The following is a 25,167-nucleotide window of genomic DNA, read 5'->3' as shown; positions in this document are numbered from 1 at the left end:
TGCAGCCCTGAAGTGCTCCTGGTTCAGCAGAGACCTGGCAGTCGACACTTCGCCCACGCTTGGTAAGTGGGATTTTGAGGGGCTGACCCCGAACGGCAGACCTCCCCTGGGGGCCTGGCTGGGCTCCCCTCGCCCGACCCTGAGGGCCCCGCACGGGAGGGGGACACACCCACCCGTTGTGCGTGACGAGGCACTGGCGCAGGCCCAGCTTCCGGAAGATGTCCACCACGATCTCCATGGGCGTGTGGTCTGTCACCGTGAACGGGCTCATGTCCAGGATGCTGCGGAGCTTCAGTGGCCGGGGGCTCTCGGCCGGCAGGGACGGGGTGTGCTGCGCGAAGCACACGCGCGAGCTGCCCACAATCCCCTCCTGCTTTTTCCGGGCACTTTCTGCAGAGACAGAGAAGACCACCCATTACACACTGACACGGCTCCTTCTGTTTTAATGGCGACCTGCTTATTCACAGACTTAAAATGATAAACAAACATATTCTGACCTCTTCATTTTTTCCTCTCTTCCTAACCAAGAAAAAAACCCACTGAAAAGCTATTTCACGATCTCCTGTGCTCAACAGAATCAGAATCCACTAATAACAAATCATCTTTGTGCAAATAAAATATTTTTGGTGTAATCATTAGCACGGCATGATTTCGTTGCTGCTGTCTAACTCTGACGGACCAGGAAGCCTGCTGGGACCATGGGACTTGACACCTGCCCAAGCAATGAGAGAGCCCTCACTAAGGGAGCCTCCCGTCCAGGGCCCGCCCTTGCTGGATCCACAGAGAACTCCAGCCTCCTGCTAGGACCGCACTGTCTGTCCCCTGCTGTGAACCAGCTAGTTCGTTCTCTTTTCTGGCATTCAAGCTTAATGCTCCCAGTGAGCCATGAGGTGCAGTGAAACTATTCATACAGTCACATTCCCGAAGGACATCGGCCAACTTTCAGGGCTTATTTGTGAAGACCGTGAATTCCTGCTCCTGGGGCCCGGCTGCCGGTGCTCCCGCCTCGTGTTTGCTTCCTCTGCCACCTCTCAATGTGCAAGACAGGACGTGGCCAGGAGGCAGAGCACTGCCGAGGAAGGACGCAGACCACGGGGCGGGAGGAGGAAATCCACAAAAGGGAGCGCATACACAGCGAAAATGAAAACGCTCGTGTTCCTGCTGCTCAGTCAGTGTGAATTCAAAACTGTGTACACATTTGGTATCTGTCACACTGAACATTATTTTGAACAGAAATTTTGCTACAAAAACATTTAAACAAACATACTAAGCATCAGTCCTGCGTGAACAGTGAGCACAGTTCGTAGACACAAGCTGCAACCCTTTCCACTCCTTTCGATCACTAAGGCCCGGCTTCACTGTGCAGTAACGCCCAGCAGGGTTCTAACACTGGGACTCCCGAACACACCTTGAAAGCATGAGGAAGACACAGGGGAGGAGAAATCCCCTCAGCAACTGACATAAATGACTTCGGAAAAATGCTTGCTGAGCTGCTGTCAGCCCAAGGAAGCATCAGGTTACTGGCCCGTCATGAATGACAGTCATTCCGAGTGCTTTATAAAGCTAACCTCAATGGTCAGCCTGAAACCTTAACTGAGCACATATTATACCATCAGTGCAACAAGCAGAAAGACTGCTTAAATATACATCCAACGATAAAACAGTCCCAGAAGAGTTTAGAAAAACGCTATTGATGACTGTAATTCATTTACTTTTTTCCTGGAACTATGGGCCTTTATACCTGCACAAGCAAGGAGACAGCCCTCACTACAGGACCCAGAGGCACGCACCTAGGGAGTCCATCTGGGACTCTAATGTGTGGTCTGAAGAACACCACTTTTATATGAAGGCAGGCATTACTGACACAAGCACACCTACTGAACACATACTAAGTGCCAGGACATCTCCTAGATTTGGTTTTTGGAAAAAAAAAAACAATTGTTTTTGAATGTTATTCAAGGCCTTTGAAGCAGAAATCATCTGAGTTTTGACATGACTCCCTCTTTTTTAAGGAGTGCATGCAGATGTAGAGTTACACTTCCAGGAGGAGGCTTACTTGTATTAATTTAGGAAGCAAACAGGTCTCTATATTCATAGCATGGTGTTTCAACTACCTGAGCAGGTACAAGGCTCATTTGAACTCCTACAAAGAGATACACAAGAGACTGGTCAAGGGACCAGCGTTCGGATTCCTGAGTAAGCACCATTTCACGGTCTGGGGTTGGTAACCCTGCTGTGGGGATAGCCTGAGCAGGGTCTCCCCCAGGTGCGCTAAAGTTTTACTCGGCACAGAAGCTCCTGAGGGGGCGGGAGAGCCGTGCGGCGAGGGGGCAGCCTGCCCCTGCCCGCACCGTTCTGACCCTACGCACTCTGTCCACGGCATTCAAGTTCTCACACATGCACAGTCTCCCTGTAAAACCCACAGTTCCTAGTACACAAACGGAAAGGAGCAGGCCCACTTTTACACCCTAAGGTGGAAAACAGAAAAGACGATTCCATTCACACTAGAAGTACTGTTAAATACATGCTTCATTTTGCTTTTTATTTACTTCTTTATTAGCCTTTTGGTCGCAGCACAGGGTATGTGGGATCTAGTTCCCTGACCAGGGATCAAACCTGGGGCCCCTGAACTAGCAGCATGCAGTCTTAACCACTGGGCCACCGGGGAAGTCCTGTGCTTCATTTTAAAGAGACCACACAACATTCAGCCTTACTAATACATTCTGGACCCAAAAAGGCAGGAGGCATGTCTCTCCATGTGGACTAAACGTGAACACAGTAAACTACTGTTCACTCCTGGTGAGGGCATGTGGCAGAACCACGACTTAAGAGTCTGAAAATATCTTACAAAATTACACGTGTGTCGCTCTCTGACTCAACAACTCCATCTCCAGTATTTGCCCACTTCTGCGCACAGAGAAAACATCAACTGTGTGAGGTTATCAGCTGTGTGAGGAAGCAGTGTTTATCGCAGCAGAATAAGGGAAACATCTTAAGCGTCCCTCAGTGGAAGCTGACTTATAATCACGATGGATTCCATGGCACCTCCACCCAGTGGCGCTAGAGCTGCTAAAGGTAACATGGTCTGGAGGGAGGCCCAGGAACACACCGTACAGTGGAAAAGACGAGACAACGCAGCGCACGATACAACCTGCTGCTGCAGAAAAGAAGGGAAACACACACTGATGTACATGAGCTCAGAACGCTGTCCACAGAATCGGCGGCAGCCACCCAAGTGCCTGCCTGTAGAGGTAACTGGTGACTGTGGCGTCGTGGTAAAAGGTTTCCACTGTATGTTTAACCTTCTTGAATTTGAACTTTGTGTATGTACTGTCTATACACAGACTTAAAAAAAAAGTTTTAATGAAAATAACATTAAAATGGAGAATTTATAAATAAATCTGGGGAAAAGTGGTCTTTTAAATCTTGAGTTTTCCTATCTCCAGACACAAGACAGCTCATGACTTACTCCAGCATTCTTTCTTGCTAAAGTCTTTTTAGAAGTATCTTATATAATATATATATACAATATATTATATCTTATATAAATATATTAAACTACATACTATATCTTACATAAACTACATACTATAGTTTATATAAATATACATAAACTACATATTACATCATATATAATATGTTGTTTGTAACATAAAAAATCTAGTGCACAGGTCTGTTTTTCTCAAAAACTAAAACTTCAGCAAAATATATGTGCATCAACATTTAAGGTATGGTACAACAGACCACAATGTAACCAAGCTTTCTGACAAAAGGGTTTGATAACTCACAGACCTAAGGCACCCCAAGTCCCTGAAGCCTGTCATGCCAATATTTTATTTCCCAAGACAGTAATAAAAAATATTTTAAAATATATCCACAGAATCAATGGGAGTACAAATAATTCTTAACTTTACCACCGTCTTATCTTTTAAAAACCTAGGCTTTTTCCTTTAAATTTCTAACACCAAAATTCCAACCCTTTTCTTGTTCGTTTACTATTACAGTGTAAAAAAGTAGAGAAGGAAGCTCTTCTCTGGTGGCGCGTCGGCCGTGGTGGCAGCCGGGGGTGGACGCGCCTGTGCGCAGCCCTGACGCCATACACTCTGGGGCCCTCACTCCATGGCCTCCAGCAGAGCTCGCAGCGCCAGGACCGCCGGGCTGTGGAGGCCTCCAGGCTCTCTCTATCTCTGCAGCTGAACTGGCTGCTCTACAGACCTGCTCTCCTGTCTGTGTGAACAGCTTTTGTAGCTGACAGCTTCCAGTGTGACATGAGAAATACTGCTCATCACACCATCCAGCCTTCCCTCGTAAATGGTGCAAGAACTCAAATACTTTACAACCCTTCTGCAGCAGCCAGAGAGGTCAGCTGGAGGGAGGCACCAGGTTCACAGGAATGACCTCTGGGGACAGGCTGAATGCTCTGCCTGTTCAGCTCATCCTCTACTGAACACTGAGAGGGGAGTGAGTATCAAAGCAACAGCTGGACGAAAATACTCTCTGTCACCTCTCGGGGTTTGGGAAGAACAGTCAGACTGTAGAAAAGGAGTCAAACTATGCAGAAGTCTTACTGGCCTCATCAATACTATAGGACTACAAGGAGAGGGGATAAATACATTTTGGAGGAACAAAATTGGCTTCCTCCTCAGAAATGGTTTATCTCCAAAAACTAATATAGATGGTGAATGCCTTTAAACTATCAATACATTTTCAGGAATGTCAACATAGAATACAGTACTTTCTTTTTTATCGTGGCACTTAACCAAAAATAAAATCTCAATTATCTTTTTCACTTGAAATTATGTATTAAAAATTAATAGTATAAATCTAAATTCCAAAATCAAAAAGAAGCAATACCTTGTGGATTGGATATGAAACAGACCAAAGATGATGGGATTTTCAATAACTTGCATTCAAATATGAGCATGTATTTAGCTGAATACCTCAATAGTTACTAAGGCCTCACAGTACTAGTTCATGTTATTATGAAAATTGTCAACAAAACTTTTCTGGTCAAGAAGAGTCTGACTCTAAGCTTTCGAAATAATGCCAAATCAAAAGTTCAAATAATATTTAGGTGGAAAACCACCCATGGAAGCATAAATTCCTTTCCTAAAAAAATCCTAAGAGATGAAGAGATACATAATATACCACTTGCCCCCACAAACTCAACAGATTATATTTTCCAGTTTCCCTTTCTTTCAGAAATCTATTATTTATATCTGGCCACCGTGGTGCCCAGATGCCAACAGCCAGTCAGAGATGGGCGTGTGTCTGTGTGTGCGGGTTTCTTTAAAGGGGTACCTATGGCGATGGTCAGGTCTCTCCTGAGGGCAAAGCCCACGAGTCTCTGCGACTCCCTGGACATGATGACGGGAAAGCCATTGTAGCTGGTCTCGTTGACCATGTTCTCTATGTCGGCCACCGTCATGTTGTCCTGCGTCAGCACGGCCAGCGGGGGGTCGCTCCTCCGAGGTCTCATGACGTCGGCAGCCAGGGTGGTGTGGGTGAACTCTTCCTTGGCATCCAGGAAGGGGTAGCCATTCAGCCGGATGTGGGCTTCATAGATGCCTTCCCTCCCGAAGGCGTCGCCCACCCATTTGCTGGTCATCACGGCAGCCATGAGGGGCACGATGTACTCCAGGCCTCCCGTGAGCTCAAAGACGATAACCACCAGGGACACGGTCATCCTCGTCACACCACCTGAAAAGCAGGAAGGGCCCGCGTCAGGAAGCACAGGGGCCCCACCAACCCGTGGTGGCAGAATTGCTCCACGAGGCAGGTGAACCCAAACTATAAACACAACTTTGTGAAAAAGATCACGACTATTGTGATAAGATCCCGAGAAACACCCATCTTCTTTATAACATTTCAAACCTGTTATGCTTCAGATTAAAAAAAAAAAAACAAACACAGCTGATCAGCTAGAATGGTCTGCTGTTTTGGTTTAACACTGTAATAGCGACATAATCTCACCCCGTGAAAGCTGATGGTTAATTCTTAAAACAGTATAGTGAAGCATATCATAGCTAACTTATTTACCACCCACTTACAAATTAAACTCCTGTGGGTAGAATATTAAATTAATGCATCTGTCCTCTAAATCTCTTCAAAACAAGTGAAAACATTTGGGTGCCTTGTGATTTCTGTTAATACTGTAATACCCCCTTAGAAAGGCCTTCTGAACCATTCACAGTGTCCACAAGACCACCACAGGGACCCACCCTTCTCGGACCCAGGCCTCTCCACCCACTGAGCTGCCTGCCCCCATCTCTAGCTTCTCATACCTTATCTTATTACAGTCATGCTTGCCTCATTTCCAACCGTGAAGACTTCAGGTGACCCCTTAGCACAGAAACCACCACACACTCAAAACCAAACTCCTGCTCCTCTCCAAAGAGCTCTCCATGCAACTTCCCTGCCAACACCAGGCACCATGTCCCTCCTGACAACCGAGTGGCCACTCCTGATTCATCCCTTTATTCCGGCACTGAGACTCTCATCTCGTCCGCTCAGATTTGCTCTGCAAATCTCTGTGCAGAGGTCCCTTTCACAGTGTCTTCACTCCTACCAGCCTAGTTGGCCCTCGGGACTCTTCCTCAACCTGAGTCGTTTCATCTTCCCTCCCTGACTGCAGCCCCCATCACCTTCCATCCACCTGACCAGCTGCATTCCCAGGTTAACCTCTCCTCAGTGCTATTTCTACCATGCTGCTTCTCTGCTTGACATCCTACCAGGGGATCGCAGTCTATACAGTATCAAGCTTAACCTCACTTTTTGTTATTAGCCTAAGAACAGAAGGCAGAAAGAACCCACTATATATGACATATTTGCATTATGCTATGGATGCCCCAAGCAGTTTACAAAAGCTTCTATCATTTTTAACTACACGTACATTTTATCAGGTATTATGCTAACAGTTTTATATGCGTATCACCGTCTATAACCCCCAACAGCAAGAGACAAGTAGTTACTACTTCCATTTTGAAGAAAATAAAAAATCAAGAAGTAAAGGAACTTTTGCAGAGTTCTCACGTTGAAAGTGGCAAAGCCACAACCCTGCTACAGACCTGACTGATTCCAAACACAAACTCGTCCTGGTGAGAATCACACTCCTCCTCACACTTCCCGAGGTGCCCACAATGCTCTCCCCTGCAAAACTGCCAGTTTCTTCAGACCCCACGAATGCCAGGTCCATCATCCCAGTTCTGCTGTCTGCACACTCCTGGCCTTGTGAATCAAGTCGCCCCCTGCCAAGCGCGCGCCTCTCTCAGCACGTCCGCCCCAGCTGTGCCGCCTGCTCACCTCGAGGCTCTGAAGCCCCCGGTGGCAGGAGGGCCTGTGTTCACACTTCTTTCCGTGTCATTCCCCACTTCCCCATGGCACAGGTGAGTATCTGCTTCTCTAGAGAGAACCACTCTCTCCGTCACTTTCATCTACGACACACCTAAAGATCAGTAACTACAGAATTTTAACTCACTAAGCAGAACTAAGTCAAAATACCAAGTATAACTAAATATTATAACCAAAATTATGCTGACATTTTAAATATAAAAAAAGTAACAATTTTTCATGTTCAAGAGGATAAGAAATAGATTCTTAGGAATTTAATGCCAGTGTTTTGCTTTGCTTTTCATTAAAACAGAAGCTATCTTTTCCCCTTCTGCTATTGAAGCACCTTAAGCAGAAACAGGCTGATAAAGAAACCTTTTACTATGGCTGACAATCATCACCACAGAGCTGGGGTGAAGGTGCTTGGAGCTCTGCTGGAGTGTGGACCCAGGAACCATGCCAGAGGTCACAGGTAAGCCAAGGAAAGAGTAAGCAACTCCTTGGACAGGACTAAACAAGCCTTGTTGTCTGAGACGTTTGCTGTCATAAAGCATCACACGGTATCGAAATGAAGTTAACCACACCTACAGTTTTGCACTAATGTGTGTTCAGGGACAAGTTAAGTGAAAACTAGTTCTGCACAGGCTGATACCCCCGCTGGGCCCTCCTCCCTGACCCCACTACTCTCTCAGCCAGCCAGCCAGGCAGACACACACACACACCCACACACACACCCACACACCCACACACACCCCCACCCCCCCCCCACCCCCAGTCTTGTTACCTAAGCATGCGGCCGCGCCGACCATGGCATACAGGCCGGGGGTGATGCAGTCAGCGCCGACCTCACACCACTCCTTAAAGATGAACCAGTCATGGTGATAGTAGGCCAGCTGCTCCACCGCGATGCCCACGATGCGGCCGGCGATGGCGCCAATGGCCATGCTGGGGATGAACAGGCCAGATGGGACCTGCGACAGGGCAGACGCTCAGTGAGGCGAGTTCTCTGCACACCTGCCCTGCACGGGTAGTAGGACCCTCCTCTCACAGGGCAAAAATAAAGCTGCAGCAAACCCTGGCAACAGTCTCCCTAACAATCCCAACAACTGAGTTACAGAGTAACAAACCACCTTCTCCAGCCCAAAAAGACGGTAACCCAAAACGTCCCCTTAGAAGGGATCAAACAGGCATCTCATTCTCCTGCACGTTAGAGCTTCAGCCAGGGTGGAGGAGGGTGGGGGTCTTAGGGCCTGCTCTGCAGTGACACAGGATGCTGAGCTGGGGCTCCCCACACTGGACAGCCACACCCTATTTCCTGGGAAGCTGGTCTGCAGTACACAAGGAGGAATTCAGGGTGTTAATCAGCTGACCTTAAAACAGATTATCGGGGATGATGGGGATGGGCCTGAAGTATCACAAAGGCTTTAGAAAGGTGAAAGAAAAATTTGCGGAGATAAACTGAGAGTGTGGACATAAAACGAGATATGACTAGACACACTGGTTCTGAAGAGAAGGAAGGGGGCCATGAGCCAAGGCTCCTGGAGGCTGGAAAAGGCATGAAAACTGATTTTGCCCAGAACCTCCGTCACTCCTGTGTACATGGTAACTTCAGCCCAGCGAGATCCAACCTGGATCTCTGAGATTGTATTAAATGTGTGTGATTTTGTGGTGATTTGTCACAGCAGCAATAGGAAGCTAATATGTGGCTTTAAAACATGATCACAACTCTGACACCACCCCCGAAGTAGAGAGCATGTCCTCCCAAAAACCCGGGACCTTGGTGACCATATGCAGAGAAAAAACACAGCAGGCGGCGTGCACAGGAGACATCTTGGGCTGGGCTAGAAACGGTCCTCTTAGGACCCTCACTGTGGAGACCCTGAGCTGCCACCAAGAGGCACCTACCAGCCTCACCTCCCCCACCCTACCCAGGCCATCATGTAGGAAAAGCCAGAGACAGGAGACAGACAGACAGACAGATGGACAGACCGGGCAGGAGCCCTGGCGGTCCATCCCAGCTGTCGGAACCTGCTCAGCCCTGCTGCCTGACATACGGATGGCTCTGAGACGCCCGGCCCGAGCCGTGCCTGGGGACGGCCGCAGAGCTGACCACAAACAGCCTCGCAGCTCATCCCAGCTGTTGGAACCTGCTCGGCCCTGCTGCCTGACATACAGATGGCTCTGAGACGTCCGGCCCAAGCCATGCCTGCAGACGGCCACAGAGCTGACCACAAATAGCCTCGCGGCCGAGTACCCCACCTGCTGAGCCAAGAGCGAGAGCACAGTGAGCCACTCTCTTCAGCTGCTAGGTTTGGGGTCAGCCGCTACACAGCTTCAGACACTGTGCTCAACAAGATATCCTAAAGAAGTCTTCCCACAACTAAAAATTAAACCCCAAAGAGCTTTCTCAGCCTACGTTTGTCCACGTACAAGTCTTGGACCCGCCACAGTTACCTCAGGATCCCCTCACACAGACACTTACCTTGATACCAAAAGTGAACACAGTCATTATGATCTTAAATATGAGAGCCAGGCACAGCTGCCATATGGCAGAGTACACCCCCAGGCCCGCGGGACGGTCGGGGATGTCGTCCACGATCTTGCTGGCATTCATGTCGCTCCTGTAGTCGCACAGGGAGGAGGACTCCAGGGGCCCGCAGTCCGTGAACAGCTCTTTGATCAGCTCGCTGGTGTTGAGCCGTGTGTACGGGTTGGGGAAGGCGACCACCGCGGTGATGGCTGCCACCACGATGACCTCGAGGACCGGGTACTTCCCGAACTTGGTGGACTTGCGGCGGCGACACCAGGCAATGTTGGCCCTGATAAAGAAGGCTCCCCAGAGCCCGCCAAACACCCCCAGGAGGATAAAGGGGAACAGTTCAAACAGGTACCATGGAGTGTGATACTCCACATAGAAGAGGACCAGGCGGCTGTTACCGAACGGATTGATGGATCTCAGAACAAAGGCAGCCACCAAAGCAGCAAAGAACGACCTCCACAGAGTCTTCAGAGGAAAGTAATAGCTGACCTAGAAAGCCAAGGGGGAAATTAATGCGGTGATTTTAGAAAACCGCTCTGATATGTTATAACTTGAGCAGTAAATATCAACGCTCTAAATTTTGCTGCAGCTAGAATTTACACATAATGGATTTTCATGCAGTAAGAAAAACACCACTATCTTAGTAACCTTGGCTATCACACCATTACAAACTTACAATATCGACTGATTATAAATCTCTAATAACTATTTATAATACCTAGCACTGTGTTATTTTCAAAGTGAGCTTCACCTCAGTTCAGTCATGTTAGTTAAGAATAAATGTACCATTGCCGCTCTTGTTAGTTCACAAAGAAAGGATTAAATTTTCCTCTTCTCTACTGAAGCAAAAAGAACGTAAACAATTGAGAGAGAAAAGCAAATTTTAAACCATTTCTGAGTCACATTTTTGTGTAAAAACTCTTAAGCACCAATGAGAGAACAAAAACAAAATATTCCCCTTAAGTGACTAGAATTATTTCCTTAAACATCAATAAGGGCCACAGAAGTAATCACACACAAAAGTTTAAAAGATGACTTAGAAACTGATTAAAAATCTTAAATAAAAGCAAAGCTATAATTTAGCAAATAAGGACTGTTTCTAATATTTTCTATCTAATTTATTTGTGGTTACTTTTAATCATGTCAAAAAGGTTAAATTTTAAATAATCACATATATGGATAATATTTTTTAAAAGACTTCTCAATAAAGAACATATTACTTTTTATGATTTTTTAATGTAAGAAAGAGTGAAAAGCAACTATAAAAACAAATTTGAAAACTTAAAAACAAACCATCTATCACGCAGCTAACAAGACTGAGAAGTGTGCCAAAATACACACGTAATGGTGCCTGTGCCTCATTTGATTACTGGTGGCAGCTGCCATTTTAACCTACCTCTTCCAGACTGAACAGCACTCCTCCGATCGGCGCGCCGAAAGCCACAGAGACGCCTGCAGCGGAGGCAGCCGACAGTACCTACGAAGAAGAGCAGCCGTTTCATATGCTTACAGGCTCAGCAGGCCAAACTCAGTGTCTGTCTGTACTCAGTGTCTACATCCCCTTCCAAATTTAACTCACATGTCACCTTCCTCTCCAAGCAAACACAAATATTTCTTCTAAAACCCCTTGTTTCTCTTCTGCTTTAAGTCATTCAAATATTCAATACTCAGTCAAAACACATTTGCGTGAGATATGCCAACATAAACAGGATGTAAAGGAGAAAAGGCAATGAATGAATTCAAGCATCAAGATGCCTGCGTGAAGAAGACCAGCAAGCCAGGACTGGGGCTCAGGGAGAGCCGTTTGTTTTTAAGTAGGAGGTCATTTCTTCAGATTTTAGGGCTCACTGCTTCATCACGAATCATTACTTCAGTCCACATCCTAGCGAAATGACCAGGGAACTGCAAACCCATCACGTCTCCCTACATTTTCAGTCAACTGAGTCCTCTGAAGAGATGGCTGCTGCCACAACTGAAGCCTCACGTGAAGGTGCAAACCCCGGCTGCGCCGAGGGCCCAGGCTGACCTCCCCGAGCCCCCGCACACAGGCCACGGGAAGGAAGGAACAGAGCCCAGGGTCCCCCTCCAGCTCCCACCAGCATGAAGCCAAACACACACAAAGTCACTGGGCATCTACTCATAATTAACCACTTTTCCGAAGAGTCTTTATTCCTTCTACTACTTGACTCCAGCAAATATCTAAGGCTACCAATGCATTTCCTCAAACGCTGAATTTGTACATCTTTGAAAGAGAAATCTGAAATAATAAATAATTAAATTCTAAGTGTTATGACCATGAACTCCATAGTCAGGTTGCTAGTTGGCAAATTAAAAATGAACAAATATGTGTTTCACTTAAACTGTACCTGGCCTGAGAATGCAGACTCTGACAGGGAGCAGCAAGGCTTACTGTTTCAGTGTTTTCCCACCAACACGACTGCAGACAACACAACTTGCAGAATTTTCTGATTCTAGCTTTAACAGAATCTATAATCAAGCTAGCACCTATGTACTACAACTCACAGATGTTTTCATCTGTTCCACATAAGTATCTAAGAAGCATTTAAACATATCAAAAGAAGTGGGCAAAGGAAGAAAATCAAAATATGAGGCATAAATGCTTTCAATTAACATGAAAGCCAGCCATGTATACCTCAAGGTGTCAGAATCAAGTTAAGTCATAAACATCACAATGTGTTTACACCAAAATCCAGGTAAAGTTAATTTCTATAATATTACCTAAAAAGGTAATTTTTGCACTTATAATGAACAAATAACAAATCTTCCCCCACAATGTCAAGGTCCAACAGCAAGTAATGGGAGTGAGCTGACAAATGCAGACTAGACAGGGGAACACGGAGGGACGGGGCTCCCACAGTCTAGAGCTAAGCAGAAGGTGCAAGGAGCCCACTTTTCTCCCAGAAAATACCCACAGCAACCTGCACACATCAGGTTTCAACGTCCCCACGATCTCAGGATGACCTGAACAAAAGGGCAAAGGAAGCTGCCCTAAAGAGCCAAGTAAAACGCAGGTGCTACACGCCCTTCACTGTGAACCAGTATCAACTTCAGGTGGTCTGACGCCCTCTGGGTTCCCTAAGGAGCCGCAAGCCCCCTGAGGTGGCACCCCTCCTCCAGAGGAAAACAGCTAGTGAGAGGCCCCACTCCAGGAGAATCACTGACGGGGAGAAGCAGGAGAGAAAGCAACGCAACATTTGGGAAACATGTCAGAGGAGGAAAGGTGTCAGGTAAAGCAAAAGCAAAGGAAAATATTTCTGAAATCCTACTGAAACCAACAGACACCAGGCCAACTCTAGAGACCATTCAGAAAGGGGGAAGGAGTACAAGGAAGTCTCACATGACAATCTGAATCTGAGTACAGAATTTACCCAAAGAGCAGACAGTAAAATATGTGAAACTGTTCAAGCAGTAAGTGTATATAGTGGATATTCGCCTGTTAAATAAATGACAGAATACACTTACCTCTCTTTTTTTAGCTTCATTTGTGCTGTACTTCGGAAAGAGGTAGGAAAAGATGTTTCCACAGCAACAGGCAACATGGACCAAGGGCCCTTCTTTTCCTAAACTCAAGCCTGATGCCACAGCCAGTACTAATGTGATAGTTTTAATCATTAAAGTCCATTTTCCCAAGTAGCCTCGGATGATGAATCCACTCAAAATAGTTTTAATCTACAAAGGAAAGATCAAAGCAGCTTAATTTCCTTTAAGAAACTGCAAATTTCAGTGGGCAATGGGAAGATTCACAACTCATTTTCTGAAAGTCTGAACTATTACGCTCTATATAATAAATCTGTAACGTATTCTAACTCTCTTCCCCTGCAAGGGTAGAAGGCAGCCCTAGCTCATGAACAAAACTGAAATACCAAGCCATGATAAGGGGCTACAGGCTTCGTTACAGGGGGTACAATTACATAACCACCTAATGGTAAATCGCAATATTTCTACTATAGAAATATAACAGTTAGATACATTTCAGACACTCTGTGTCAGAAATAAAGGTATTTTGCCTTTAAAGATAGTATGTCTTCTCAGAATAAAATGTGTAATTACGTGTAATATTTTCTTATATATTAAGAAGGATGTGTGACAACTGGTGAATACTATATGGTATTTTTCCATATTAAAGATGTTCTTAATACAGCTTTACGATCACTAACATTGCTTTTAAAAGCTATGCACTAGAAAAAGCTAGTAACTTATTTAAGACAGAAAAATAAAAAGGAGGGGCGGGGGGAGAAGTAAGTTCATGTTCAATCCTAAATGTATTCTTCACGTTATTACTGATAAAAAGTAAAACCCAAACTTTATACTATGATCAAATATTTAAAGTATAAAATCATTATAAATATTATTTGCCAAATTCAAGGATTATCTTATCTAATTAAAAAAGTTATAAAAAGAGAATAAATATATTCAAATCCAATTCATAAGAGAAAAACATCAACTAATTCACCAAAGAATTTTAGGCTGACATTTTCCAAGTTCTTGGTGTTTAACTGAGTGCTGATATTTGTTTAGTTATGTACTACATTCGAGCGAGAAGAAAAAATCGACCTCTCCAGAAAACAATGAAATGACTATGGGGAAGGATTTCTTTCAACAAAGTCTACTATCAGCGGACATTTAAAAAGTTTTTTTTCTTGTATGACAGACAAACTATTTCCCCAGCAAAACCATTATCTTGCCTCCCATAGGCAAAAACCTAAGCATCAGGATCACAAAATGTTAAGACACTGAGCGCTGCAGGGCTTACCTCTGGGATCCCAGAGCCACAGGCGTATGGCGCAAACACCTTCACCAGGGAGACGGCAAGAAAGGCGAAACTCAAGGCCCAGAAGACGTACGTCATGTAGTTCATGATGTACGAGCCAGGACCCTGAAACCAAAGGGTTCAACAGAACGAACTCACTAGTTACTGCAGGCACTGCTAATCCCAGTGCTTGCCACCTAAGCAACTTGCGGCAAACTCTGCAAAGGCTCATGGTTTACTGCCACAACTGTAACAGCTTTACGGAGCAAACTATTTAAGTAGAACCTAAGACATATTTGTATACATAGAAGGAGACAATCTATTTAATATTTTCCCTAGCTGCTTTCTGATCCCCAGAGTCTTGTTGCCAAGAATCTCAGCTGCACTTCAATCTCTGCCAACCCACAAACCAGTTTTTGAAAACAGTTGGTGAAGACAAAACTGCCTTCACACTCATCTTTCATTTGCAGCAATTCTGGAGATAAAGTGGGAGACAGTACACTGCCCATCTCATTCTTTCCAGCTCTAAGATTCAACTACAAGAAAATTCTAAAAACATATCCATAGCTCCTCAAAAACATATGTATATAATATATATATATACTATTCTAACTTCTAAAATGTTCTTCATACATATATATATGACATTCTGACTTTTAAATGTTCTTTATAAAATATCATCAACAGTAAAATAATCATGTAAATACTGTAATGCCACAAGGAAAAATCTAAGGATTTCTATAAAATTATCTCCAGTTAAGACTTACTTTACAATTCTTGATAACCTATACTTCCCAAACAATTGTGATATAATAATGTTAATCAGCAGTTTTGATAGCTTGGCTTCATATTAACCTCTCTGTTTATACAGCTCCTACTGCACTTCCTTTCCACAATAAACACAGTTTACATCATAACGCAGTAGACTTGTTTGTGATTATGCAGTTAACACCAGAGCTTTTGAAACAATACTTAAATTCTACTCACAGCAGTGCAGTCTCCTATTTTCCATTCTACCCTGTTACATACACTCCTCTATTTCCCCTTAGGACAGGTGCAGTCCTCTAGCTTGTTAGTGAACTGGAGACTGGCTTCACTGTACTGACTGTTAATCCACTCGGATGCAGGGCAGGACTCACCTCGGCCTGGCCTATGATCAACTCGGCCCACGTTTTCCACTGTGGACACTTGTCCCTCTCTTCGAACGTGGTTTCGTTGGACCCCCAGCAGCACTGCTCGTGGTTGTACCAGAGCGCGCTCAAGCAGATACCCTCCTTCAGGTCCGTCATCCAGTCGGCCGCAATGTCTATTAACCCAGCCAGTGCCCCTGCAAAAGATGTTGGAGGCGCTGAAGATGGTCTACCTCTGGGGCGTCCGAAACTGTCAACTTACAGGGTCAAGGAGAGCTGGGGATGCCCCACAATAAATGGTCATATGGGAAATACTACATGAACCTAAGGTTTTCAAATCTTACTATATGTACGTTTATACTACTTCTTAACAACCGTAAATGGCTATTCTTTAAAATAGAATTGTTCTTCTTTGAAATTAAAACTAGTTACGTCATTGAAATTGACTAACTTTTTAAATGTGTCTGACTCTTTCAAAGGCTGTCCCTTGGCAGAAGAGCCTCATCTCTGGCTGTGACATCAGAGTTTCTACTGGTGTTTTTTAATTGGAAACCCAATTCATAGACTTACAAAGATCTTAAGCTCACTATAATGGAATAACCATTAGATTTAGTGAAACTCATGGCAGGAATGAAACAGAATACAAAGAATACACAAATTGATGGTCAAAATCTAAGTCCTTCTCATATAAGAACGTGAACAGGTCACATAAACACCTCAGAATCTCAGGACTTCCCTCTATTCTCTCCACAATTGTATATTTTTCTGTCATGCTCTTCAGGACATACTCTTCCATGGTGGAAGCTCAAAATCAGTAAAGCAGCCCTTCCTGCTGGTTTGTTCATCTTCCACTGCTATTCCAGTCGCGCACAGGGCTACTGAGCACTCTGTGGCCCACTGGAGCCTAAGCCCAGCCCTAGCTGTGGCCTGCCCACTCACGAGCTGTGACACCTCGTCAAGTCACTTAACCTCTCTGTGCTCAGCCTCCCAGCTGCACGAGTCAGACCACGGGACTGCCATGAGGTCTACACACACGGAAAGCTTCTGGAACAGGGCATGATCCATAGGAAGCACTCAATAAATATTACCTATTTATTATGATGTTAATACTAAAATACACTTTACTGACCATCTGGTGCAGACTAGGTATTTTACAGATAAAGACAATGAGTGAGAAAGATCAAATTGGACACTTAAGGTGATTGAGCCAAGCCCAGAGCTCTGAGACTCCTGCCTCCCACTCTTACATTTAAAGATTTTTTTTTTTTGAAAGAAAGAAACTAAACAAATGCTTCTAAAAATCCAAAAGTTTCTGGAAAAAAAAAAAACTGCAGGAAGGAGGGGAGAACTATTTATCGTCCTGTTAACCAGAGCAGCATTGCATGAACAGTCCTCGTTACCTGATGCCAACCCTGTCAGCGTCACCACGAGCCACCCTGACCACGCATCGTACAGGCTTTTTGTCATCTCCCATGCTGATTCTTTCTTTTTGCTGTTGATCTGAAATTAGAAACGGTCATGCTTCATTCTTTAAACTGTGAGTAGCAGCCACAATTCTAGAATCCAACAATTTCCTCAGTTACTATACATGGAACAGCACTTTCTCAACTAAACGATAGAGTGAGTGAGTTTGGGGCAGAAACAGCAGGTCAGACAACTGCCACGCCTGTGAACCAGATGACAAGCATTGACCCAGAGGCTCAGAATGAGAGCGAGGGCCTCACCGTCCACATAGACGCTGACCCAGATTGCTTCAGACTGCACCGAAGTTAGCTGGCATACACCTTTTACAGTGACAGAAATAAGACGTTATAGCTAGAAGTGGCTGTCACGCCTAGTTCTTTGTCTGGTTCTAGCAGTTAAGTGGCATGTAGTGGTCCTGTAAGGCAAGGGCAGTGACGAAGAGCACTGTGCCCATAAACACAGAACACCACAATCCTGTGAATAAAGGGGCTGCCGAACATTCGGGCCTGTAGCGTGCCAGTGTGCCGATGCCACAGGCAGGGTGCTGTCGCTGTGTGAGGCAGAGGACGCTGACGGACCTGACGCCAGCTCTCACCCTGAGACGCCCAGGGCCAGTCTGCTCCCTCAGTCAGCGTGAGCTTCACAAGAAGCCCCCCGACCCCGCCCACCCCTCCCTGTCCTGTGGCCCGGCTGCTCTACACGCCACACTCTCAGGCCAGGCACCCCCTGCTCCACCATCCCGTGGGAGGGCTACAGCCAGAATTCAATGATCTGGTCTCTTTCAAGCCACAAGGCCACATTCAAAAGGCTGAATGAGGCAATTTTACTCCTCCTATGATATAAGCAACCAATTACAGACATTCACCTTGCTCTTGTATTGAAGGTAGGACATTCCTTTCAAAAATAATAAACCTCACATTGCTTTTTCTTAATAACTGTAATGTTTAATAACATACAATATTAAGCAGAAATTTGAATGTCATCTAAACGTTCATCAGTACAGTATTGGTCAAATAAATTGCAGTTACATCTGTGTCATGAGAAACTCTGTAGTCATTAGAAAAGAATGAGATGACTGCAGTATCATGTGGGGGAGAAAAGCAAGGCATCCATGTGTATAGGATGCTACCATTTATCTAAGAAAAATAAGTATATAAATATGTATGATTGTATTTTAAAAAATTAAAGGGACAACATAACACTGGACGTGCAACTCCTGAACACTACACGTAAAGACTGCACACAGAGCACTTCTCACACACCGTGAAGGAGGCAGCTCACCCGAGGAAGAGCCTCTGTGTGGTCTGTTTGGCCTGCAGCATAAGCCACTTTCACGGAGTGCCATTCTTACTTGAACAAAAATATACCGGAACTCTGGTTTTTCAGACTTGGAAATTTGACAGGTATTTTTCTCAAAAAAACAAACCAAGTAAGCCTGTCATTTCAAGTAAAATGTGTATTTGGTTCCAATGACAGATTTTGAGCTTCAAAATAAAAATGAGGATTTTAGAGAACTTATATCCATTACTATAAGAATGACAGATCTCAATAGTTAAAGACTTCCGAGGAGATTAGTGTTGACATTAACAAATGTGGCTTTTTTGAAACTATATACTAACACGGTACAATGAACATGTCAACTGTTCAAAGAACTGCATGAATCAGTGAATCAGTATTTGCCAAAAGATCATGGCACAACGTCACAGACTCGTTCACACCAAGTTCAAGGGGAACCAGAGGATTCTAATGTGACCAAAGCCAAGGGCTTCGCTGATGCAGGTCTAGGGCACACACTGCAGCTAGCCTTTAAGAAACTAACCACATGTCCCTGCCACTGTCTTGCAGCATCAAAGAAGAAAATCCACAATGACCTGAAAAGGTTACTAAAATACTCCTGGCTTTTCCAGCTACGCGGCTGTGAGAATGGATTTTCTTCATGTACTTCAATCGAAACGCCCAGCAGTCTGCAGCAGCAGGTAAGAGAACCCAGCGGCTCTCAGGAGACCAGACAGTAATGAGTGAGGTTCATGAAGATGCAGTCCAGCGCCACTCTCACTGAGCATTTTTTATCTTGGAAAATAGCTATCTTTCATAAAAACATTGTGTTAACATGTAATGAGCTTGTTATTGTTATTTTTAAGGGTGTGTTTTTGAAATTTCTCAGTTTTATCATCTAATATGTTGTCATGTCTTACTCGCAGAAAGGGTGAATAGTGACTAATGAATCTCAGAAGCAGTACTTTTCATAAACAATATAATCTAAGTCCAATTTCAGGTTTAATAGATATATAAACATTATTATGAAAGGTAGTAACTCATTTGTACAAGCAATTATTACATCTATGAGTTAACTTCAGAGCTCAAATTTGCAAATGGCCCTTTAGAATTTGGAATTTTATTTTCAAGAGATTTTTTTCTCTTAAAATTTTTGAATGACACTATCAATGAACCACAAACAACAACAAAAAAGATAACATACGTTGTAGTTTTAAGCAAAAGCCATTCTTTTATTGATTAGTACTTTACAACAACATTCCATACGTCCATACAGGACTCAATCTGAGACATAGCTCAGGATTTAAAACCAAGAAAGGAGATAAAATAGCAAAGCCCCAGGAAACTATCTCCCCAGTAAGCTCCTTCTTTTTCCAACAACTGAAATTATGCAACACATTTCCTCTTTGGCCTGATGCTCAAAGTCAAGCGCCATGCTGACTGCTACCTCCTAAAATTGGCTTAATCTTCTCCAACTCACAGGCCTTTGCCTTTCCCTCCTATTCTATCTTCCTCTACTTCTTTGACTGTAAGCTGCTTTAAATCCCTTCCAGAAAGATAAAGGATATAAATAAACTTTTAAAATGTATAGAGAAAAAACCGTATTACTTATAATATATGGAACCTTACTTAAATGTACTTGTAACATTTTGGCAGCCTGAGATCACTGGCAGTAAGACAACATTATTCAAGGATCTCTCTGTGCGCTGCTGTTGTCAAGACTACTGAGCAAACGTACCCGTCGATGCCTTTCTCTGTCTTTACACTTCTCTCGCACCCAGTCGATGGTGTGGAAGTCATCATAGGTGCCAACCCCAGGGATGGGCTCGTCCAGAAGATCCAGCAAGTGTGTAGAGCTGCTGATGCTGCCCCCGTTGGTCATTGTGTAGTGAGTTCCTGCAGAGCCAACAAGGAACAATGAGCATGTTCTGTGAGCGACAATGGAGAGCTATGCAGCTCATTAGTAATTCCTAAAGAAATAGGATCACTTGAAATAGTTACAATCAACAGAGGAAGGAAAGTGTTAAGAAAATGCATCTCAAACTTGGAAGTAAGGAAAAGGACTAGGGCACATCCTGCCCCACTCACACGAGAGCATGAGAAGCCACCTTCCTAAGTCATCCGAGGGTGCCCTGGGGAAGGGAGCCCTGCAGGACTTCCTGGTTACCAGCCGCCAGGGCACAGAGTCCACAAAGTGAGAACATGGGGCAGAGGATGGATACATTGAAAGGATACATTGAACATGAATACATTGAAGGTGGATACATTGAAGATAAAGATGGATACATGAAGATGAAAGTAGATACACTGAAGAAAATTACAACTGCCCTGGCAAAAAGGCAACTGTATTCTGTCCAGGAGAAAAGACAATGCTCAGTGGAGGTGTGGGTTGCGGTTCAAGACTCTGTCCCAGGAGGAAGTTCTTCCTCTCCCTGACAATGTCTCTCTCGCTCTTGAAAAGCCATGTCTACAGCAGCTGTGTCAGCAAGCAGGTTCCCTCGCTAGAACTCAATACATAATATTTGGCCAGTGTCCACTATACAACAGACCTGAGGGTACAAGGAAGGGGACTGAAAGACAATTCACAAAAACACAACTGGCTCCAATTTGAAAAGAAATTCGATCTAACACACCAAGAGGAAACGCAGAGCAAACCTACAGTATCATTCTCCTCTACCAGACTGGTAAAGACTTAAAAGGTTGGCCAATGCACTGAGTTGGCAAAGATATGGGGAAAAGAGGTCCTGGAACAAAATCATTAGGTTCAGTATCAACCGGTGCAACCCTGTTGAGAAGGGAAAGCTGCACACATGCTGTCCAAACCAGCAGGCAAAGTCCAGGAACTCTCCCTGCACTTATACTTGTGTCACGCGAGTGTATGTTCCTCGGCTCTGTCTCATCACAGCAAAGATCTGGAGTGACAGACATTAAAGCTCCCTCGGCGTGTCACAGCTCTCAGGTCTTGGGTAGACCGTGTTACAGCTCTCAGGACTCGAATGGACCATGTCATAGCTCTTAGACAAATCAGTGTTACAGCTCAGTGTGACAGCTCTATTTTATTTAGAAGATATTCAGGACACGTCGATCTGAAGACACGCGGAAAAGAGCGCCCCCGCGCGCCGGAGAGAGAGAGCTAGCTTTGGCTTCTCTCTCTGTTTCTCTCTCCCTGGGCCTGTCCTATGTAAAATCGGGCCAGCCAGGAGTGTTGCTTGTTTTACCTGAGGTCCTCACTCCGGTCCTCGGACCTTCTGTTGTTGTTATTTTCGCGGGCTTTTCCCTTCCTTGTCTTGCAGCCACCGCCATTTTGGACTCCTTTTCCCTATTCCGCCTAACACTTGTGGAAGCCCATAAACTGCACAGTGTGGGCACAGAACCGCACTAGAGCTCTAGGAAGAAAGCGAAACAAATGCCGAAGCGCTCACAGTCTAAATCTGGGGTCAGCAAAAGAGCCAAAGAGTCTATCTGCTAGGCTCTGGAAGCCCAACAGTCATAACTACGCAACTCTGCCATGTTGAGTCTAAGTCTGGCATATCAGCACAAAAGAAGTCCTAACAACATACAGACGAGTGAATACGGCTGTGTTTCAGTAACAGTTTATTTACAGGAGAAGAGCAAGATTTCACCTAATGCCTGACCCTATTTTCAAAGACAGCATAGCAGGTTTATTTGGTTAAATTTATTTGGGGTTAAAAGTTATGCTTATGGTATATTTAAATACAGAGAAAATACTATGAAGTGAAATGAACCAACATGTTAATAATGGTGACCTCTGGGAAGTAGATTTGTTAGAAAAAGCAGAGAAGGAGCTTTAATTTTCTGCACAGCCGTCACAGGTGTATCTACACCCACACATACATACGTGTATGTGCTCGGCTATGTCTGGCTCTTTACGGCCCCAAGGACTGCAGCCTGCCAGGATCCTCAGCCCACAGAATTTTCCAGGCAAGAATACTATAGTGGGTTGCCATGCCCTCCTCCAGGGGATTTTCCCAACCCAGGGATCAAACCCGGGTCTCCTGCACTGCAGGTGGATTTTTTTTCATCTGAGCCCCCATAATTTCAAACAGGTGATCTTAACATCTTCAAATTATGTAGCAATAATAAATTTATGGCAAAAAATAAACATCTAAAACTGTATGAATTGATACAGAATATAAGGAGTGGCACTATACTAATATTTAAACAAACACCATAAAAAGAGACTCAAGAAACCCATTTAGTTTATTTTGTGGTTTTATGGAAAACCAAAATTCCAAACAGCAAAGTTCCCAGACTACCCTTGCAGTCTGATGGTTTAAACGAACTTGTCCTCTTTTGTTTACAAAGAAACTACCAGAAATGTTCAGTCATTCACAAAAAACGACCCTGGCAAAGCCAGAACCTGCACTTTGCCCAGCACTGAGAACAATGCCAGGCTAGAGCAGGAGAGGCTCCTCAATCCGCCAGGAGCGGGAGGGAGAGGTGCTCGGAGCCCCCACGTCGGTACAAGGACTCGTTTTATTACTGTCCAGACAGAAGCAAATAAACTACACCGGGCTGCAAGTTCTGTTCTTTGATCATTCAAAGAGGCAGTTGAAACAAGCATTATCACAGAAAGGGTTATTAGTATTTCAAACGATGTAATACTGAATATTGGGCTTCCCTGGTGGCTCAGCAGTAAAGAATCTGTTTAGAGACATGGATTTGATCTGTAGGTTGGGAAGATCCCTGAAAGAGGAAATGGTAACCCACTCCAGTAATCTTGCCTGGAGAATTCCATGGACAGAGGAGCCTGGCAGGCTCCAGATGGGGTCACAAAAGAGTCAGACACAACTCAGCCACTCAACAAAGACAAATACTGAATATTCTACAATGAACTTAGCGTTTCTTTACTTCTACCAGATGGAACAAAGTTCCTCTTTCCTCTCCACTTACAACATTTGAATGCTCGGCCTGGAAAGGTGTAAGATTCTAACAGGAGAGTGAGTAGTGTACTGACTTCAGTGTTTTGCCAGAAGCACTCCAGGGTAAATGATTTATCATTCTGGCTAAGGGTTTAAAGGCCCAATCCCTCAATGGCCCATGCCTGCTCACATAAAACACAAGCCCTAAACCCTCCACCGCAACCTTTACATGCTCCAGGTCTCTCTCCCCGCATCCTGATTTTATTCAGTAGTTTCCACTTTGTCAAAACTAACTGAAAGGCCCTAAGTTTTCTTAAGAAAAAGCAACTGAAGAGTAAAAACAATGACAGCATTTATAATACCTTGACAAGTTTCAGCATCTCTGGCTCCACCTTCTGTGTGATAATATTAAAAATGGTCGTTTTGAAGATATTTTTGGAGGGAAGCATCAAAGCCTCTATGATACCACTCAGGAAGACGTCTGGGGTAGTCTGCCCCAAAAGCATAAGCAAAACAAACTGAAACGGAGGGAAATTCTACAATGTAAGTGGCTTGAGATCTTCAAAAACATCAGTCATGAAAGACTAGCTGCACTAGATAAAAGGAGACCGCAGAGACGTGCAACCGAACTCAATCCGTGCCTGGGATGGGCAGCGCAGGACCGGGACAGTCAGGGTGGCACTCAGCAAACTGGAGGACCGTCGGAATAATGACAGTAATAGCATCAGCACCAGCTTTCTGATTTTGAGAACTGTGCTGAAGCTGTGGACGAGCTACGTATCCTTGCATAAGGAAACACACGCTGAAGTATTCAGCGCCTGCAGTGCATCACATCTGCACGCGTGCATGCTCGGTCGCGTCCGACATTTCGTGACCCCAAAGGTAGCCCTCCAGGCTCCCCTGTCCATGGGATTCTCCAGGCAAGAACACTGGAGTGGGTTGCCATGCCCTCCACCAGGGGATCTTCCCGACCCGGGCATCAAACCCGCGTCTCCTACATTGCAGGCGGATTCCTTACCACAGAGCTACCTGGGAAGCGCCATCACATCTGCATCTTACCCTTACAGGGTTCAGGGAAGAAGAACACGGTGCATCCCATATGTACAATTAGCAGTGTATGCAGTGTGTGACAGGGAACGGCACCCGTGACAGAGAAAGACAGAGACAGGATGAAAGCGTGAGGTAAAACGCTAACATTCAGGAATCTCGCGGAAGGGCTTACGAGACTCTCTGCACTATTTTTCAACATCTCTAAGTCTGAAATTAAAAGAAAAAGAATTTTTAAGTCTACTGTGATATATTTTGCAAACTTCAAACTTTGTCCCTATTCACTCTTATCTGGGTAGAGATGGAGAGACGCATTATTGATCTTAATTATTACTATTCTACACAAAAATATCAAAAGCAAAATTTCTGTACCACCTAACATGCATCGACACGGTAAGTCAGCAGCCACAGGCTAAGAATTCCCAGCTGCCTGCAGCATGAAGATACTAAGCAAACGAAGCGTGTATCCCCAACAGGCTTCTGAACTAGGGAGGAGAGAGCAGAGACCAGCGTTCTTATTCTCGGGGGCAGCACAGGCCTAGTCCCCTACACATTCACAGAAGCTGTGTGTCCTGCCTCAGTGACTTTCCAGTCACTAGTCTGTAGAAACTACCCCGACATCGAACATACAGAACTGAACAGTAATTAAAAATTCCAGAAAATCAGAAATAAAGCATTCAAGCTTTTCATACCAGGGGACCCCATGCACCAACATGCCACGTTTGGGGC

General features: G+C 44.7%; 1 protein-coding gene across 6 annotated transcripts in view; it reads right to left on the bottom strand.

Annotated features, from left to right (window-relative positions):
• Nucleotides 1-25,167, bottom strand: part of CLCN3 (chloride voltage-gated channel 3) — a 97,171-nt gene that overhangs the window by 10,394 nt on the left and 61,610 nt on the right. For all 6 annotated transcript variants that reach the window (XM_040228642.1, XM_040228886.1, XM_040228956.1 and 3 more), the window contains 10 exons: nucleotides 20,247-20,404; nucleotides 17,170-17,269; nucleotides 15,779-15,966; nucleotides 14,643-14,765; nucleotides 13,352-13,558; nucleotides 11,265-11,345; nucleotides 9,812-10,357; nucleotides 8,114-8,300; nucleotides 5,302-5,700; nucleotides 174-390 (listed from right to left, as the gene is read on the bottom strand). In XM_040228642.1, coding sequence (XP_040084576.1) covers nucleotides 174-390; nucleotides 5,302-5,700; nucleotides 8,114-8,300; nucleotides 9,812-10,357; nucleotides 11,265-11,345; nucleotides 13,352-13,558; nucleotides 14,643-14,765; nucleotides 15,779-15,966; nucleotides 17,170-17,269; nucleotides 20,247-20,404 — 2,206 coding nt within the window. The remainder of the gene's footprint in view (nucleotides 1-173; nucleotides 391-5,301; nucleotides 5,701-8,113; nucleotides 8,301-9,811; nucleotides 10,358-11,264; nucleotides 11,346-13,351; nucleotides 13,559-14,642; nucleotides 14,766-15,778; nucleotides 15,967-17,169; nucleotides 17,270-20,246; nucleotides 20,405-25,167) is intronic.

Source organism: Oryx dammah, unplaced genomic scaffold (assembly GCF_014754425.2).
Source record: "Oryx dammah isolate SB20612 unplaced genomic scaffold, SCBI_Odam_1.1 HiC_scaffold_1, whole genome shotgun sequence".
Taxonomy (NCBI): Eukaryota; Metazoa; Chordata; class Mammalia; order Artiodactyla; family Bovidae; genus Oryx; species Oryx dammah.
This window is presented reverse-complemented; position numbering and strand designations above follow the sequence as displayed.